This window comes from Schistocerca piceifrons, chromosome 8, assembly GCF_021461385.2.
Source record: "Schistocerca piceifrons isolate TAMUIC-IGC-003096 chromosome 8, iqSchPice1.1, whole genome shotgun sequence".
Taxonomy (NCBI): domain Eukaryota; kingdom Metazoa; phylum Arthropoda; class Insecta; order Orthoptera; family Acrididae; genus Schistocerca; species Schistocerca piceifrons.
The window spans coordinates 374,886,729-374,908,164 of NC_060145.1; the positions used below are offsets into that span (position 1 = coordinate 374,886,729).

The 21,436-nt window shown below is 37.0% G+C and overlaps 1 protein-coding gene across 3 annotated transcripts in view; it reads right to left on the reverse strand.

Moving 5' to 3' along the window:
- LOC124711891 (Fanconi anemia group D2 protein) overlaps nucleotides 1-21,436 on the reverse strand; it is a 206,393-nt gene that overhangs the window by 22,994 nt on the left and 161,963 nt on the right. For all 3 annotated transcript variants that reach the window (XM_047242137.1, XM_047242136.1, XM_047242138.1), the window contains exons 19-20: nucleotides 17,932-18,091; nucleotides 10,385-10,588 (exon numbers count right to left, since the gene is read on the reverse strand). In XM_047242137.1, coding sequence (XP_047098093.1) covers nucleotides 10,385-10,588; nucleotides 17,932-18,091 — 364 coding nt within the window. The remainder of the gene's footprint in view (nucleotides 1-10,384; nucleotides 10,589-17,931; nucleotides 18,092-21,436) is intronic.

Sequence of the window (21,436 nt, forward strand, 5' to 3'; positions counted from 1 at the left end):
CCCCACTTCACTGCAACTTAGGAGATGCTGTGTCCCATCGTTCATTCAAACTCACTTAAAACTTGACAACTTGCCATTACCGCAGCAGTAACCGATCTACCGTATTTTGTAATCCAAAAAACCGCCTGCGGCTTAGAATCGAGTGCAAAGTAAGCGGAAGTTCTGAAAAATGTTGGTAGGTGCCGCCACAACTAACTTCTGCCATTGAATAAACGTAGCGCTACACAGGCATGCTTTGCAGGCACAAAGATAAATACTGGCGCCAAAACCTCTGCGTCAGTAAAGAAATTAAAAAAAAAAAAAAAGGGTGGAAGACGAGCTTTTTTCTCCACCCCGAGTTTTGACCACTTCATTTTCATACATTATCCAATTAAGTAAATACAAATTCCGTATTGTTAATCTTCGAATGTAGCAGCATTTCAATGTACTATGAAAATCCGACTGGCAAGACTGTTTGGGATGTTTGTCAATATGGCCAACTCTATGTTCTGAATTTTTTCCTACCTGTGAGAAGAGATGGTTGCTAATAGGAACTTTATGAATTGTGAATCACACGCAGTACTCTCTTCACCATAAGAATAATAAGAATATAAACATTTTGCCATGTATTCTTTTGTGTTTGCTGCTATCTCACTTAAATCCTGTCTGCCCAATAAACTACAAAACTAGAGTGAGACAACAGCAAACGCGGAAGAATATACATATCACGTCATGTTTATATTCGTATTATTCTTATGCCTAATAGTGATACAGTCAGAATTGAAGCACGGCAATCGACTAGATTTTTAAATCTAAGATGACTAATTTCTGTCCAGAATATAATGTACTAAAGAGGCGTCTGCAAAGATTTTCAAATAGAGAAAAGTTTTCGCTAAACTCTCGTTCAGAACATCTTCCATCATATGCAGCCTATTATTTGGTTCTGGTTGATCATTATCAAAGAAAGCAGCAGTGTAAGTAACAACAAATAGCAGTCTCTTGCCATTGTTTCGCTAATGAGACGATTCCTCTCTCTTCTTTTTTTAAAAACTGTAAGCGGCGGTAGCGTGCACAAAAGCAACCCATGCCGCGAGCGGCGACAGGCCGTAAACACTCATTATGAGAATGCGACGAACAGTGCTTGACCCAGTACAGTAATGCATTTTCAGCTTAGAGTGACGTAAACACCTATAACAAAGGGAATGGCACTTATCAGATCAAAGAAAAATAAGCAATCAATTCAAACCAGACGAAGCACGTGAAAAAGGAAGGGTACCCTTATAAATACGGACAGAGCACCTGACGCATAGCAATGACTACCTGGTAAAGCTTAACTGCTAAGCTTACGACTCGAACCAAACTACTGCAGCTGTATCGTCATTTATTCGACCTAAATTTTGTCTCATATTACTATGGACCAACTTTGTTTCGATTTGGAGGTGTGACCTAAAACTTTTCTCTCCGCTTGAATTTTGAGTCCCAAACTTCAGGTGCTACTTAGATTCGGAAAAATTTTTTCCCTTGATTTCGAGCCTCATTTTTCAGGTGCGGATTAGATTCGAGTGCGGCTTAGATTCGAGTAAATACGGTAACAAAAATCTCTGTATTTGAATATGTATGCCTATACCAGTTTTCTTGGCACCTCAATGGATAAGATCCTGTCCATGGCAATTTTAAAGAGGGCTGAAGGAATACTCAACCTGCAATTATGAGATTATCAAGCAGGATTTAGAAAAGGAAGGTCTTGTGCAGGGGAAATACAAAATCAAAAGAATCGGTCATAGAGACATGGAAAATCAGCAATTTGAAATATCCGATAACTTTTGTAGATTTAGAAATTCAGATGACTCAACTGATAGAAATGCACTAATAAACACTGAAAAGAAAATCAGACTCAACAATAATAATTAAAGAAACTTTAACAAACACAACGTCAAAAGTAAATTTTATGGGGAACTGTTAAAACCTTTTGAAATAAAAATCAGGAGTAAGACAGGGAGATGGTTTATGACCCCTACTTTCACCATAGATTGCCTAGCTTTTGCAGATCACATGGCATTAATTACTGACACACTGGATAGAGCCAAAGAACAAATCACAGAGCTACAGAAAAAATAAGACAAAATAGGACTAAATATATTTGAAAAAAACAGAAAGGGCATTCTAGATGACAAAAACATTTATAACAAAAGAACTTTGTCCTGGAACACAAAACTAAGACACTGTCAAACAGGGGTAAGGCCTGAAACAATGTAAGCAGCAGAAATAGTTAAACTAACAAGATTTGGGGATCTTGAAAAACTGAAACAAGTTGAAAGAAGAATTGCAAGGAAAATCCTAGAAGTAATAGTAATACTAAATTCAAATAATGATCAAACAAATAGCTCTATTTGTAAATGGAAAATCTAACTGATGTAATGAGGACAATAAGACTAGAGTTTTATGGACACACATATAGGATGGATAACAACAGACTAACCCAGCAGATCTTCTACTTACTAAATAGCTACAATCTTTTTAGAGAGACAACACAAAATGCAGGGTATAAAAACAAAAGGTGGGACTAGGAAGAAAACGAATGAAAGTCTGGAAGGATGGAGGAAGTCTGGGAGCAATGAAAATTACATTGTATTTTATACTCTGCAGATCTGAGAAATTTTTCAGTTAGAGATTTCTCATTATACATGAAGAGGAACTTGGTAGCATTATTAGTGGTAAAGGACACAGTGATGTATTTTTTGACACAAATTAGCTATACAACAGGAAATGTCATCTAGAAATGGAATCGTTATGCGTTTCTTACACAGTAAGACCAACTTCACTGAGTATACTGGAATTTTTATTCTTGTTGGTTTTATCATTATAAAGTTTTTGTACAAGATTTGCTTGATATCTGTTTCTGACTGCTATATACTTTTAAGTTATTAAGTTCTGTACCAATACCAAAAGGGGTTAGGGGCACCTCAATAATACAGTCAATCATAGTACGAAAGAATGCCAATTTTTGCTTAATTGGGTGATGAGAAGAGGCATGAATGAGGTTGAAACTTCCTGGCAGATTAAAAGTGTGTGCTGGACTGAGATTCGAAATCAGGTCCTGAGTTTGAATCTCAGTCCAGCACACAGTTTTAATCTGCCAGGAGGTTTCATATCAGTGCACACTCTGCTGCAGAGGGAAAATCTCATTCTATGAATGAGGTTATCTGTTAGTGGTGAGTTTCCTGTGACTACCAAAGTTAATTTTACCATCTAGTAAACACATGTTTCAGGTCCAGAAAACTCAGTTCATTATGTTGATTATGTATCTCACATGTAAATTTTTATTTTAGGAGGGAAGCAGTTCAGTGACTCACAAAGTTATTTGACATCCTCCACAATTTTTAAAACAATGATAGTATCATCAACATTTCATCTGTAGAAAGAAATGTTATTGGCTAATGTGGGGTAGGAATTAATGTAAGTATTTCAACATTATTAATGAAGATGTCAGATACAAATCCAGCAGGGCAATTCCTCATAGCAAGGCCTTCATCTTTTTGATATACACTATGTGATCAAAAGTATCCGGACACCCCCAGAAAACAAACGTTTTTCATGTTAGGTGCTTTGTGCTGCCACCTACTGCAGCGTACTCCATATCAGCAATCTCAGTCATCATTAGACATCATGAGAAAGGAGAATGGGGCACTCCACAGAATTCACGGACTTGGAATGTGGTCAGGTGATTGGCCGTCAATTGTGTGATACGTCTATACGCGAGATTTCCATACTACTAAACATCCCTAGGTCCACTGCTCCCGATGTGATAGTAGAGTGGAAACATGAAGGGACAAGTACAGGAAAAAAGCGTACAGGCCGACCTCGTCTGTTGACTGACAGAGACTGCTGACAGTTGAAGAGGGTCGTAACTTGTAATAGGCGAACATCTATTCATACCATCACACAGGAATTCGAAACTGCATCAGGATCCAATGCAAGTACTATGACAGTTGTGTGGGAGGCGAGAAAACTTGGATTCCATGGTCGAGCGGCTGTTCATAAGCCACACATCACGGCAGTAAATGCCAAATGATGTCTCGCTTGATGTAAGGAATGTAAACATTGGACAATTGAACAGTGGAAAAATGTTGTGTGGAGTGACGAATCACGGTACACAATGTGATCCAGTAGCAGGATGTGGGTGTTGGCGAATGCCTGGTGAACGTCACCTGCCAGGGTGTGTAGTGCCAACAGTAAAATTCGGAGGCGGTGGTGTTATAGTGTGGTCATGTTTTTCATGGAGGGGGCTTGCACCGCTTCTTGTTTTGTGTGGCACTATCACATAACAGGACTACATTGATGCACTGAGTCCTGACCTGAGAGTGTGGAAGCTGTCATGGCTAAGGGAGGGCGAACACCATATTGAATTCCAGTGTTACCGACTAAGTTGTTTTCAGCCAGGTGTTCGGATACTTCTGATCACATAGTTTAGCTGACCACTGACACTGTAGTAACCGTACTTTAGGATGATTCTCAAAAATTATAAATTCTTTAATTTCATTTGAATTCAATATCTCATACTTAGTGAAACTGTCTTCAGTAATATGGATTGTTCTGTCTAGAGGAATGTTAGTGCAGAGATTTGTAATATCGAAAGACACGAGTATATGGCTAGAAGAAAAAGTGACATTTTTTAAAGAGAGTTAATAATCTGTTTTCTGTTTTTCACATAGAATGATACTGTATATGTATAGTATTTCTTGAGAAGAACTTGTAACTTCTTAGAAAGGAAATATCCAGGGCTGCCAATTTAATAAATGACTGGATGAATAGGGCATTTATATTTATGAATCTTAACTTGCGAACGTCAAGTTGGAGTCTCAGGATTCACTCTTAATAATCTAGCAGGGTCTTTGGGAAAAAAAACAGGGAGTTACTGGCATCAAAGGTCTTTTTAAGCTCTTTAGTGAAGTTAGTAAATGTAAAACCTGTTTTATTTATCTCATAACGTACACAATTTCAGAACATATGTCTGATGTACAGGATACATGTCAGTTACAATTTGCCTATTTAAAATTTTGTCACACTTAAAATAATACTTTGTGGAGAATTTACTAACTTGAAATTTGACAAACTTACAGTATTTACATCTACTATAACTATCATAAATTTTTATTCCATTTTAAGGATCCAGCTCAAAGTATCACTCTGTCCTTCATGAAATCTTCCACAGAGTAGTAGCACCATTCAATTAGAAAATCAGGTAACTTTCTTTTTAAAATATTTATCTTCATATTCATTATGTCACACCCTTTTATTGTGTTGTGAATTTTCATGGCTATATACTGAGGGGCCTGAGCGCGCAGTTTTAAGCAATGAGAGGTGAGCATAAAGTTTTCTTTGGGTCTTGTGTCATATGAGTGTTCAAAATTTTTTTTTTTAATAGATCAGCTCTGCTGTACAGGAAAAGAACCACCTCAAAGATGTATAAAGAGGGGACAGTTGGCCCTTGCTAATGTTATGGATGTTGTTATCACAAAAGAATTCTAATGTTTTATTTACATAGTCATTTTTATACAAGATAACAGAAGAATTGCCTTTATCTGATTTCATGATGAGAGCATTGGTTCTTTGAGCTTCTTATTAAAGCGCTTCACTGTGAAAAGAGAAAATTTTTCTTTTTATTTCTATGTCTGCTGTTATTAGTTTCTTTTGTAATAAGCTCATTAACTTTGGAACATATTTTAGCTTGTTTGCATCTGTCGAGTTTGGAAATATCCATAGCAATTTTCACATCAACAATTAATTCCGTAACAGTAGTCTGATCTACAGAAGTTTCATTGTTATATTTAAGACCTTTATTTAAAGTGTTAAATTCTGATGTATCATAGGCTATGTTGGTGTTGTTAATAATCTTCTTGCAGAAAGAAAAGTGAAGATGATTATAAACTGGTTTCTATTAAACCAATAGGCTTTTTGAGCATATTAAAGGGCTAAGATTTTTTTGTGGTGTCGCTGAATGATCAATTCTCGCTCTACAATTAACCACTCATGAATGGATTTTGAAATGATGTCAAATTGTATGGCACATAATAATTTACTTAATTCTAAATGTAACAGATGAGCCTTACAGTTAAGAGAGTCTTTCTTGTGATATAGTCTGCATACCTCATTATTAATCAAGAAAGACATAAATTCCTTCATAACTACAGAACGAGTACAAGTATTCTAAATTTTCATAAATGGGGACACACATTTAGGAATAAGATTCTGTACAAGGCACTGTTTGTTAAAGAAAACATGTTGGCCGGTTTTCAGGATTCTTAGCTTTATGCTCCTACATATGACAACAGCTTTACTATTTTATTTAACATTGTGATTTTCAGTAACTGTATTACATATTTCTGAACAAAATTCCTGTGTCAGAAGTAAATATATTTTAGCAGTTTCAACAAATTAATTTGTCGTCTTCCGAAGCCTACAAAATTAGGGATATTATAAACCTTTGGATTTGAGCTATACATTTATGTGAAGTACAGAAAGCATATTACAGAAATGTACTTAGTATTAGTTTAACAGATGTCAGTATCTTTCTCACGGAAGCATAATGCCATGATATGTCCAGAAATGTACATATTGTATGTGATTATTGTACATGCAGATTGACAGTTTCCAGTAACTGATTCACATCTATGCATACGTCAAGCTGTTGTGCTAGGAACAAAGAACATATATAAAAGAATATAGAAAATAACCAAGATATATAAAGAAGTTACATATAACACACTTGAAACAACACGGCACATGGTTCCAATATATAAAAGGAATTAGCCAATTTTCAAATTTTGTAAAAGATTATATGCAATATTTTTTTAAAACAAGTTGATCATTCAACAAATCTTTTGAGTTCAGGCAGGGTTCCAGAATGAAATTTTTGCTCTACAGCAAATGTGCACTGATTTGACACATTCCGACAGATTAAACCTGTGTGCCTGACCAAGACTTGAACTCTGCCTTTCAGGGGAAAATGTTCCATCGAGTGATTGCCCATGAAAGGCAAATGTCCCGAGTTCGAGTTTTGGTCTGGCACAGACTTTTAATCTGCCAGGAAGTTCCATATAGGGTGGGAATGTTTATATATTTCAAGTTCTTCTAAAAAGTTCATTTTGTAGCTCTTGTCAACTCTAGACAAATTTCCACTTTAAGCAAGTATAAAGGAGGAAAAGCGTGTTTCACTACTTCAAAATGTTCTGCAAAAGTTGACTTATATGAATTTTCACTGTGTTTGTTGAGCAAGTGCTCATGTGTTGTTGTGGTCTTCAGTCCAGAAACTGGTCTAATGAAGCTCTCCATTCTGCTCTATCCTGTGCAAGCCTCTCCATGTTTGAGTAACTACTGCAACCTACACCTTTCTGAATCTGCTTAGTGTATTCATCTCTTGGTCTTCGTCTACGATTTTTATCCTCCACACTTCCCTGCAATACTAAATTGGTGATCCCTTGATGCCTCAGAACGTGTTCTACCAACCAATCACTTCTTCTAGTAAAGTTGTGCCATAAATTCCTCTTCTCCCCAATTGTATTCAATACTTCCTCATTAGTTACATGATCTACCCATCTAATCTCCATCATTTTTCTGTAGCACTACATTTCAAAAGCTTCTATTCTCTTCTTGTCTACACTGTTTATCATCCACGTTTCACTTGCATACATGGCTACACTCCATACAAATACTTTCAGAAACGATTTCCTGACACTTAAATCTATACTCGATGTTAACAAATTTCTCTTCTTCAGGAACGCTTTCCTTGTCATAGCCAGTCTATATTTTATACCCTCTCTACTTTGACCATCATCAGCTATTTTGCTCTCCAAATAGGAAATCTCATTTACTACTTTAAGTGTCTCATTGCCTAATCTAATGCCCTCAGCATCACCTGATTTAATTAGAGTGCATTCCATTACCCTCATTTTGCTTTTGTTGATGTACATCTTATATCCTTCTTTCAAGACACTGTTAATTCAAGTCAGTTGCTCTTCCGTGTCCTTTGCTGTCTCTAACAGAATTACAATGTCGTCAGCAAACCTCAAAGTTTTTATTTCTTCTCCATCGATTTTAATTCCTACTCAAATTTCTCTTTTGTTTCCTTTACTGCTTGCTCAGTATACAGATTAAATAACATCAGTGATAGGCTACAGCCCTGTCTCACTCCTTTCTCATTCACTGCTTCCATTTTATGTCACTTGCCTCTTATAACTGCCATCTGGTTTCTGTACAAGCTGTAAACAGTCTTTCGCTCCCTGTATTTTACCTCTGCCATCTTCAGAGTTTGAAAGGGAGTATTTCAGTCAACACTGTCAAAAGCTTTCTCTAAGTCTACAAATTCTAGGAACGTGAGTTTGCCTTTCCTTAACCTATCTTCTAAAACAAGTCGTAGGGTCAGTATTGTCTCACATGTTCCAGCATTTCTACAGAATCCAAACTGATCTTTCCCAATGTCAGCTTCTACCAGTTTTTCCATTCATCTGTAAAGAATTCATGTTAGTCTTTTGCACCTGTGACTTATTAAACTATTAGTTTGGTAGTTTTCACATATGTCAGCACCTGCTTTCTTTAGGATCGTTATTATGTTCTTCTTGAAGTCTGAGGGTATTTCGCATGTTTCATACATCTTGCTCACCAGATGGAAGAGTTTTGTCATGGACGGCTCTCCCAAGGCTATCACCAGTTCTACTAAAATGTTGTCTACTCCCGGGACCTTGTTTCGACTTAGGTCTTTCAGTGCTCTGTCAAATTCTTCACGCAGTATCATAACTCCCATTTCATCTTCATCTACACCCTCAAGTACATCACCTACATATAGACCCTCTAAATAGTCATTCCACCTTTCTGTTTTCCCTTCTTTGCTTAGGACTCGTTTTCCATCCGAGCTCTTGATATTCATACAGGTGGTTCTCTTTTCTCCGAAGGTCTCCTTAAATTTTCCTGTAGGCAGTATCTATCTTACTCCCTAGTGATACATGCTTCTACATCCTTACATTTGTCTTCAAGCCATCCCTGCTTAGCAATTTTGCACTACCTGTCGATCTCATTTTTAAGACATTTGTATTCCTTTTCGCCTGCTTCATTTACTGCCTTTTTATATTTTCTCCTTTCATCAATTAAATTCAACATCTCTTCTGTTACCCATGGATTTCTACTAGCCTTCATCTTTTTACCTACTTGATCCTCTGCTGCTTTCACTATTTCATCTCTCAAAGCTCCCCATTCTTCTTCTACTGTATCTCTTTCCCCTATTCTTGTAAATTGTCCCCTAACGCTCTCTCTGAAAGTCTCTATAGCCTCTGTTTCTTTCTTTCAGTTTATCCAGATCCAATCTCCTTAAATTCCTAGCTTTTTGCAGTTTCTTCAGTTTTAGTCTACAGTTCATAATCAATAAATTACGGTCAGAGTCGATATCTGCCCCTGAAAATGGCTTACAATTTAAAACCCGGTTCCTAAATCTCTGTCTTAGCATTATATATTCTACCTGGAACTTTCCAGTGTTTCCAGGCCTTTTCCAAGTGCTCTTGAAATACATAACGAGAAACCTCCAGCTGAGAAATTTCTCAAATCTGGAGTACATGAAATACAATGTGTAATACATAAGACAGACAGGGAGGGCATTTAAGACCAACTTTCATGAGGACCTGCTCAACAAAGATGGCGAGAATTCATGTAAGTCAATTTTTGCAGAACATCTGAAAACACAGAAACAAACTTTTCCTCCTCCATTCTTTCCTCGCATGGAAATTCTGCACAAATTTAGTTGATAAGGTGTACAAAATGAACATTTTAGAGGAATATGAAATATATAAACATTCCCAACTAAATTCAAAAGATTTGTGGAATTATAAACTTACATTAAAAATAAACACTATTTTGATTGCAAATCATTTCTTATAAAATGTGAAAATTAGCCCCTTCCTTTTCTACATTAGAGCCATGTGCCATGCTTCTTCAAATTTGTTATAATTTCTTCATATACCTTGTATATGTTTTATGTGTGTTCCTTGCTGTTGACACAACAGTTTGACACACATATAGATGTGATTCAGTTACTATAAATTGTCAAACTGTATTTACAATACTCATATACAATAAGTACATTTCTGGATATATCATGACATTATATTTCTATGAAGAAGTACTACGTAGTTTCTGTAATATATTTCCTATACTTCACGTAACTGCATAGCCAAGGCCCAAAGATTTTTTGTAGGCTCCTGAAGACGACAAATTAACTTGCTGAAACTGATAAAGCTCAATAAAAATATAGTTGCAACTGACAGCTGAATTTTAATCTGGAAAAAAGCCCTGTAGTTTATGCAGGATTAGATACTAAAAGGTACTGAAACTTGAAAAAGATTAAACAAAAACTACTCACCAAGGTTTTTACGTAGTGCTGGTTTACTCTCATGTGAAAATGTGGTAATTCGCTGAAGAAGAGTAACAAGACTGCAAGCAGCTGAGAGTTGCAGTGTACATTTAGCATAGCTGCGGAAATACTTGAAGTTCGCCCGTACCAGACTATCTACTGAGGCATCCGTGTTTTCAGTACCAGCATAGCGCCCACACACCTTAAGTGCAGCTGCAAGAAAATGTCAGTATTGAGTAATAAGGGTAGAGGTTTAATTAACTTTTTCAGATTGCATTTATTATAACAACAGTTTTTCATTTAGTACGAGATTAGTAGTTCATATTGCAGAATTTGTTTTTATTTTATTTTTTTATTTTTTTATATGAAATAGCGCACTAGCTGGAGTGAAAGAATTTTGCATTTTGTCTGTAAATGTAATTGAAAATGGACATTACCTTCACTCACCATACAAATCTTCGGGGCTGTTGTTCTCTGATACGTTGACAAAAAATAGCCATTATACCACTTTAACTTGCATTTTAACACCAGTAGCTGATATGTTGTTTTGATCCAGTTCCAAAGCTACAATAGTGTAGCACAGTACAAGATTCCTGTCAGACTGAATTTTCAACATAAACCTAAATTCCAGTTATAGCAACAGGACTGAAACTTTCAGTCTGCTTCACATAGTGTTGTATTTTTATTGTTTTATGAGAATCTGAACCTGACAAGGGATTTTGTGTGTTAAGTACATAGGAAAAACTTGTTGATGTTGCCTATAAACAAGTTGGCTCAAGGTGGTGCCATGAAGATACCACAGTACTTCCACAAATGATAAATAATTATGGATCAGAATGTGGTTAGCCAACAGTATAAGGAACAAAATCATGGGGTTGGTATCGTGAGGGTCATACATATCTACTCACCACCTATTATTACTCTCCGGTTGCAGTCACTCCAATCTTATAAAAGGTGAAGCAGCCACATAATTTACCAGTTGTGCTGCAATTATTCTGCAGCATTCTATTTGGGAATTATACAAGTTGTTTACCCACATGAATGACCACTGTCAAACTATGGCTGATCATAAACTTGACTACACATTCGGTGAAGATACTGCACATCACAACACCAATGAGTTCAGTGGCTGGTTCAGCACCTGTGTCATTTCGATTATTTTCCCAGCACCAGCTCCTCTAAAGCTGGACATGGGAACAATCCCTTTAGCACCTGCTCCTTTCATGTGATCCCCCTGGCCTTAATCTGAATTAGTCCCTTTCCCCTTCCATACCCATGACCTCACTTCACCTTCACTCTTCAAACCTTGTACTTACTTTTCCCTGACACCCACCCACAGTCTGTTTTGTGGATGTCAACTTATCAATCCTTGTTTTAATTAATGAAAAGATACTCCAGCTTCTTATAAGAACTTTATTAAGCCCATGACTGGTTTGGGTCCTTATATAACTTTTTATTAGCAACTGGAATGGATTTTCACTAAATGAAGATACAGTTGCAGAATCAGCACCCTCTCAACACGGAGAAACTAATAATCCTCATTTTATTGCTTCCTTTGAGAGGCTCCTATATCCTCCCCCTACCTATCCCACACATCTTACTTCCTCCTGGTTGTCATACACTTTTCCTTTGCTCCCACTCTTGTCAGCTTGAGGAACGACACACAAAAATTAAGAGTTGCTATAGCCAACATTGGATGCATTTGGTTGTCTATTTGATTGTGTGTGAGTGTACATCCAACAGACAAAGAGCAACAGGTGGACTGCTATTGTGGACGTGCCACACATGAATCAACTGTAAATGAGTTGAAATACATTTGTATTGTTCCCGTCATGAAATTTCGGTTATTGTGGAATGCTAATTTAGTTTTAAATGGACAATTGCAGTAAAAAATTGCCCCACTACATGACCATTAGCTTGGATGGCAACTGTAGATCCTTCTCCACTAGCAGTTTGGTGGATGGCGTTAAGGCGACGAATTCTTTCCCACAGCAATACACAGCTAGTATATTTGTTTACATCAGAAGTACTTTTCATCGCTTCATACCCAAAAGGATGATATTTAAATTGATACTCACTATGGCACTCTATGAACTTACAACAGGTTTTTACCATTTCTTGAAATTTTCTTTGTGGTTGCCCTGAGGAAGTCAAAGGATAAGTGTATGCCAAACTCATGAGGCACTGACAAAACTTCTGCACTGCAGAAAACCACGTAACTGGGAACATAACTGAACTGAATTTCATTTGATCATCTAGGATCACAGTGTGCACAGCAAAAAAATCTATTTTCCATCACACAGTCTTTGAGTTTCTTTGGAAAGTTAGTGTCACGTATATTATCTAATAGGTTTCTACAGAGACTTCTTAGTAACTAGAAACCGAAGTACTGAGGTTATTTTTCATTGATTGTCAGTGGGGTATGTTTCGTATCTCAATCTACCTCCACATGTTATGGATGTGTACACTAGCATTTCTAATGATTTTGAACTATCTTTAGTGATGTATATTATTGTTTTATATACCGGGTGATCAAAAAGTCAGTATAAATTTGAAAACTGAATAAACCACGGAATAATGTAGACAGAGAGGTAAAAATTGACACACATGCTTGGAATGACATGGGGTAGAGAGGGGGGAAGAGGTATTGCTAGACGCATGAAAGATCTGCGCGCGTCGTTTCGTGATGTTTGTGTGCTCAGCCGCCATTTTCGTCATGCTTGGCCTCCCAGGTCCCCAGACCTCAGTCCGTCCAATTATTGGCTTTGGGGTTACCTGAAGTCGCAAGTGTATCGTGATCGACCGACATTTCTAGGGGTGCTGAAACACAACATCCGACGCCAATGTCTCACCATAACTCCAGACATGCTTTACAGTGCTGTTCACAACACTATTCCTCGACTACAGCTATTGTCAAGGAATGATGGTGGACATACTGAGCATTTCCTGTAAAGAACATCATCTTTGCTTTGTCTTACTTTTTTATGCTAATTATTGCTATTCTGATCAGATGAAGCACCATCTGTCGAACATTTTGTGAACTTTTGTATTTTTTTGGTTCTAATAAAACCCCAGGACATTCCAAGCATGTGTGTCAATTTGTACCTCTCTATCTACATTATTCCGTGATTTATTCAGTTTTCAAATTTATACTGACTTTTTGATCACCCAGTATATACAAAGGAGTACGCTTTTCAAGCAGTTTCTCCATATTTCAAAAGTCCTTCTTAAAATGATTCTACTTGCTCTATTTCGTCATACAAATGCTCTCTTTCCCTACACGGTCACTCCATACTGTAAGCACTTCGGAGAGAGCCAGAAACATTGCAGATACAACTGTTTTTATCTAACAACTGTATAATGAATTTTAAAAATGGAAAGTATACACTGCTACTCATCACAAAGATGACATGAGTTGCAGACTGTCATGGTTACAAGACTGTTACATATGAGCTGATTCTGGTCAGCACAGCTGGAATAGTGGTCATGAGTTCATGGGTTGTGCCTGCTTGATCCTGTGTGTCTGTTTTCGTCTTTTATGAAGAAAGCTTTGGCCAATAGCTCATATGTAATAGTCATCTTGTCTGCAACTCATTGTGTCATTGTTACAGTGAGTAGCAATCTATACTCTTCATAATACTGTTTAACAAAATACGAGGGACATTTCATAAATAATTCATTTTTTTTTTTTTTACTTACACACTTTTTAATTTATTTTTCAATATCTCTATACAGTCCTTCAGTACAGTCTCCATGCTTCTCTATGATTGAGTCCCATCATCTTGGAAGCTCTATTATTCCATGCAGGACAGCATTTCTGTTCATGCGTCAAATGGCACAGGTAATGGTGGTGGAAAGCTCTTCCAGAGAAAGGTAATGACGTCCATGCATAGGTTTTTTCAACTTCAGCTACCCAAGCACGACTTGCAACCCATCCTCACAGCCTTACTTCCACAAGTACCTTGTCTCCTACATTTCAAGCTTCACAGAAGCTCTCCTGCAAACCTTGCAACACTAGCAGTTCTGGAAGAAAGGATATTGCAAAGACATGGTTTAGCCACAGCCAGGGGGATGTTTCCAGTTTGAAATTTTCACTCTGCAGCAGAATGTGTGCCGATATGAAACTTTCTGGCAGATATATCCTTTCTTCCAGAAGCGCTAGTCTTGCAAGGTTCACAGACCTTCAGTGAAGTTGAACATAGGAGATGAGGTACTGGTGGAAGTGAGGCTGTGTGGATGGGTCACGATTCATGTTTGGGTAGTGTAGTGATTTGAGAATTTCTGCGGCCTTACACTGTCTCGAACACATGATATTTTAGATGCGAGTGGGAAAAAGGAAGCCTCAAACACATAATATTTTCGATGTGAGTGGGGAAAAAGGAACCCTATCTACTGTGCATCATCTGTCTGTGTGTGCAGGTCTGAAGCTTGTTGTGAGAAGACTGTAGACATGGCGGTCGAATGGCACCGACAAGTACTTGTCGGTCGATTGATGGAAGCACTCGGAAGAACCAAGGAACTTCTGTGTTATTCTGTGCTGTTTTGTAATTGTGACAATTGTTAGTGACAAAAGAACAGTTGAGTTGAGAAAGACTTAAGTAACTCTTAACACAGACTTGCTAGAGGCAACATATGTTTATGATTTCTGTGGTTGTTAAACCAACTCTGTTGTGAATGTATCTTAATTGTGTCTAATCTGAGACGACATGGATGACTTACAAGAAGTCAAATATTTATGTGAGAAGTAATAATTCTGTTCTTTGTGGAAGTTGAAATATACCGAGAGAGAACTAAAAGTATTCTTTGAGTACCTACTTATTTCACGAGTAGAGAAAGTCTTATATGTTCCTTTAACTAGCATCATTCTTCGGAGAATGCCCTCTACAGACATCAGGTCTCAATGTTATTGTGGCTTCATGATCTACTTTCGATAGAAAGGTGCTTGATCGCTATCTAGCTCCAACATTGTTACCTGAACTTGTAACAGTTTTGCAGGAAGAATGGTATAAAATTTCCTTAAAAAACCACACAGGACCTGTATTTATCCATTCCGGGGTAACTGGAAGTTGTTTCGAATGCCAACAGTTTTCCTACATCATGGTTGGCATGGCTAAGTGTCGTGTTTCTGGTGTTTCCATACTTTTATCCACCCCCTGTATTTGTCACTCATTGACCTTCTTTTTGCGATTCCGCTAAGTATGAACTTGGAGCCCACACAAGACACTTATTGCTGAACAAATCATGTTTCACGTCTGTTGCTTATTTATGAATTTTTTCCACAGTGTACAAAGTGTTCCATAATTAGGTTTGTGTTCCACATCTGGTTCTGCAGTGGCTTGTTTTCATTTTCCCACATTATTAAAATCATTGTTGAGTTGTTGTATTCTAATTGCAAGTTGTGCATTGACATTCTAGTTTGGGACAGTGACATTTTTCAACAGAAAGTCATCTTCTATTAGACATACATTTTTGTTGCCTTGCGTAGCTGTGGTCTTGTCTTTTTCTTTTACTGCGTTATATCATTCTCATTGATTTTAACATAAAAAGTAGATTTTACCATGGACTTCAACCAAGGAAAAAAACAAACTGTTTAGTTTTTGTCTTTTTGATGAGACCACAGTGTCACTACACTTTTCTATCAGTGCCACCTTGCTGTAAAGTGAAGATGGTAAAAATCTTGCCTGTAAGTAATGTGTAACAAGATACACGTGATGATATATATATAAAAACAAAGATGATGTGACTTACCAAATGAAAGTGCTGGCAAGTCGACAGACACACAAACAAACACAAACATACACACAAGATTCAAGCTTTCGCAACAAACTGTTGCCTCATCAGGAAAGAGGGAAGGAGAGGAAAAGACGAAAGGATGTGGGTTTTAAGGGAGAGGGTAAGGAGTCATTCCAATCCCGGGAGCGGAAAGACTTACCTTAGGGGGGAAAGAAGGAAAAAAGGACGGGTATACACTCGCACACACACACATATCCATCCACACATATACAGACACAAGCAGACGTATTGGTCTTTAAATACGTCTGCTTGTGTCTGTATATGTGTGGATGGATATGTGTGTGTGTGCGAGTGTATACCCGTCCTTTTTTCCTTTTTCCCCCCTAAGGTAAGTCTTTCCGCTCCCGGGATTGGAATGACTCCTTACCCTCTCCCTTAAAACCCACATCCTTTCGTCTTTCCCTCTCCTTCCCTCTTTCCTGATGAGGCAACAGTTTGTTGCGAAAGCTTGAATTTTGTGTGTATGTTTGTGTTTGTTTGTGTGCCTGTCGACCTGCCAGCACTTTCATTTGGTAAGTCACTACATCTTTGTTTTTAGATATATTTTTCCTACGTGGAATGTTTCCCTCTAATATATATATATATATATATATATATATATATATATATATATATATATATATATATATATATATATATATATATATATATATATATATATATCTCTCTCCTACGTGGAATGTTTCCCTCTATTATAACTAATATATATATTTCGATTTCTGAATAAGTCCTTTGCCTCTAGTTTATTGTAGAATGGAAGGCAATCAATAAGGCATGTTTTGTGCAGGATGAAAATACTCCCCGCTCAAAGAATGACACTGTGCAACAAAAAAAAAAAAAAAATACATATTTCCATACAACTAGTTTTGGTGAGTGATCATTTTCAAATAATGTAGTAACAAAACTTCTAGACTAAGTATGGTTCACTGTCATAAAAATGTATAAGTGCATTTCAGCTGCAGCATTTGTTATAGGCACTTGTGCCTTTTATCTCATGTTTTCCAGCTGTCATCAAGTGTAAAAATTGGCAGTCTTTTAGAGTATTTAGTATACTGACTCACCAGTCAAACTATAAATTGACGATATAATTGTGGGCATTCAGCAGTGGGGTACTCAGCTCAGAGATGAAATGTCTTGGTGAAACATTAAGGTAGAATGGACTGGATATGACCACAAAAGATACTCCTCAAATACAACATTCCTCACAAACACACGACTGCTAATGGAACAGTTTCCAGTTAAGAACTGGTGATTAATATTTCCCCAGTATCACATTCACCAACCCCACTTTGCTATATTTTTGGCTGCCACATTAAAACCCACTCTCAATAACTTGCATAAGATCCACTGATATAGGAAACTTCAGTAGTCAAAGCTGAATGGAACACCACACAACTGTTTAAAAACCATTACTTTTCTGGCAGAAATTCATTGCAATAGCTTGGGACTTAACACAGGTAACAAGTATGTGATAAAAGTTTAGAGAAGGGTACCATGCAAAAGAATATAAACTGCATGGTGTTCATCTCCAAGGCATTTACCCACGACATTCACCTAATTTTTTAAATGGTTAATTTACCTTTTAGAAAATACAAAACAAATAATAGTATTCAGTTTTGCACAACAATTGGTGAAGACTTGTAATTCGAATATAAGAGACTTAATAGCAATTTTATCATTTTAGTAAGAACATACAACAGATTCGCATTGCTGCACCTAGAATTCACAATCTCAAAAGAAGGAGTACCAAATGCAATTTTTACCTTTCAATCTGTCAAGATTTTCTGGAGACTCAAAGCCATGCCAAGAGTAAAAAATTGCCAAAGACTGTAAGATAAGCCGAAAGCACTGTTTCCTTTCCACTGAACCTGCTTCAGACATGTTTGGGGCATCTGGGATGCCATCACTTGCTTCCAAAAGACCCTGAAATAGTGTACCAGTATTTGTATATATATGCAGATCAGCAGAAAACACGAAAGACAGTACATAAGAGTAGCAATAAAATATGCAAATATTAGAAATGTTCTTGTATGAGGCAACTTCTACACCCATCCACCAATGTGTCCCTCCACAACAATAAAAAAATTAAATCACATAAGAAAAACTATGCCTCAGCAGAATGGTGCTGATATGTGCCATAAGAATGGCTCAAAACTCACAGCAGTGTACAGTGTGGGTTATGCATAGAAAACTGATTGTTGATATATAACTGAATTCGTTTTAGGATGTACGCTCAGCACAGCTACATTATATCCAATATTTGGCAGTGTATGGCAGTGATGGCTATCACTGATTTAGGGAAGGACAGAATGTAGGTTCGGGTTTTTAACATCACAGCAATGGTGTAATTATTGGAGAGTGAGCACTCATTCTGTTGTAGAAGGGTTTTGATGAAAATCTATGATGGCCTCTTTAGGAGAACCATCCTGGCATTCACCTGAAGTGATTTTCAGAAAGCTCAAGTAAGCTAAATCTGGATAGCTGAACAGCTATTCCCCTTAAGTAGTAGCATGACGCACTGAAATACAAACACTCACATCAGTTCTATTTCATCCGAAACTAAAACACACAGAAGATCAAAGTACTCCATTACTGAATGAGATACTTTTTTTTTTAAATACATTTTTGTTTCCTTTTTCAATGACAGTAACAATTTCAGTGATATTTTGATCATGGAGTTTAAGCAAACTTCTAAAATTTTAAATGTTACATGGTATAAAATGTTCACTCTTTGTCATCTTCACAGGACGTACAGATAACCTCACTGTGCTTTTTTAATACATGTTTGTAACAAATCAAATACACTGTTTAAAGCTTGCTGTTATTTGTTCTTGGATATATATAGCAACTTCTCCTTGACTAGGCAGTGATAACCGGCTCTGTCCTTCACATCCTTGCAAACTGGCACCAATTCGTTCACTGCTAAATAAAGTTACACTCTTTGTTGTGGATTTCAATGTGTATAACAACTGATTATCCTTTGGACAACAGTAAGTCAGTTTGTAAATCCATAGCCATTTTCTTCAGAAATTCTAATCTTGCAACTTTATTACCAGAGCTTAATTTGTAAAGGATATACAAATACAGAGCAGACATACAAAAACACACTGCTAATGGCCATCTTTTCATTCTCCTTTTAGTGCTGTAATTACTACATAATTTACCACAATTGTCTACTCTAGTTTTTGTATGATTGTACAATATTATAACTTCTGGACTTCTCTGAGTGCCTGTATTTTCATCAATCTCTCCATCATAACATATCATGGAGAATAGTAAAAACGGACCATAATTTGGCTGGTAACTTTGAAACCATTGACATATTTTTTACAAAATTAAACGGGCTTGAAGCTACACTTCTACATTTATTAGGCAAAAATTGTGGCGGAGTATCTGGTTTGTTCTTTCTTTCGTAATGTTCCAACTAATGTCAAACTTTTTTGACAATAAGATTCCTGCAAGAGGCATGGTGGTTTGTCAGTAGTTAAATTTCTGTCAGTACCAACCAGAGGAACAATGAGGCATTGCATTATTTCTGAAGGCATGTTTACCATGTTGAAAGATCACCCTAACTGTGCACCTATGTATATTTCAAAGATCATAACACAAAATGTTCTGAGTCTACCAAAGCAAATATCTTTATGCTGTACTTCTTTGGAGTTTGGGAGATAGTGCTGCAAGGAAAATAGTCAGCAAAGTGGAATGAGTTGCTCATCAATTGGCACCTGGCTTCCACGATTATACAACTTCAAATACTTACTTTGCAATAGTGTGATAAATTCACACACATCAGCTAACTCGCCAATCTTTTCCTCTCATCTCCTGTGTTATCATCATCAATACGTATACAGTGAAGAAAAACATGAATATCCCATATAGCATGTTGTTCTTGCTGTAGTCTTCAGCTGGAAGACTGGTTTGATGCAGCTCTCATTGCTAGTCTATCCTGTGCAAGCCTCTTCACCTCTGCATTACTACTGCACCCTATATCCATTTTAATATGTTTTTCTGCATTCAAGCTCTAGTCTCCCTCTACAATTTTTAACCCCCCCCCCCCCCCCAATTTCCTTCCATTACGAAACTGACAGTCTTGATGTCTCAGAATGTGTCCTGTAAACCGAAGCCTTCTTTTAGTCAAGGTATGCCATAAATTTCTTTTCCCCCTGATTCAGTTCAGTACCTCCCCATTTGGTATTCGATCTAACAATCTAATCTTTAGCATCAGCACCACATTTCAATAGCTTCTATTCTCTTCTGGGCTGAATTGCCTATTGTCCACCTTTCACTTCCATATAAGGCTACACCCTAGACATATATCTCCAAAAAAACTTACTACCACTTAAATTTAAATTACATGTTAATAAATCCCTCTTTTCAACAAACGCTTCACTTGCTACTGCAGTTTATATTTTCCCATTTTAGCCACCATCAGTTATTTTGCTGCAGAACAGCAAAACTTACCTAATACTTTTAGTGTGTCATTTCCTAATTTAATTCCCTCAGCACTGCTTTATTTAACTCAACTACATTCTGTTACCCTTGTTTTACTTTTACTGGTGTTCATCTTATAATCTCTTTCCAAAACAGTATCTATTCCATCCTACTGCTCCTACAAGTCCATAGCAGTCTCTGGCAGAATTACGATGTCACTGTCAAACTGAAAATATTTTTGTTTCTTAGTCCTGACCTTTAATTCCCTTTCCAAAGTTCCCAATGGTTTCCTTAACAGCTTACTCAATGTACAAAGTGAAAAACATCAAGGACAGGCTACAACCTTTTCTCGCTTCCTTCTCAACCACTGCTTCCCTTTCATTTCCTTCCACTTTTACAACAGTTTGGTTTCTGAACAAGTTTTAAATTACTTTGTTCTCCCTGTATTTTATCCATGCTACCTTCAAAATTCCAAAGAGTAAAGGCCAGCCCACACTGTCAAAAGGTATCTCTAAATCTATAAATGCTACAATGTAGGTTTAACGTAACAGTTTGGTTTCTGAACAAGTTTTAAATTACTTTGATCTCCCTGTATTTTATCCACACTAACTTCAAAATTCCAAAGAGTATAGGTAAGCCCACACTGTCAAAAGGTTTCTCTAAATCTATCGATGCTACAATATAGGTTTGTCTTTCTTCAACCTATCTTGTAAGATAAGTTGTAGTAAGATCAGTATTGCCTCACATGTTCCTGTAGGTCTTTGAAACTCAGAATAATCTTCCCCAAGGTCAATCTCTGCCAATTTTTTCCATTCTTCTGTAAATAATTTGTGTCAA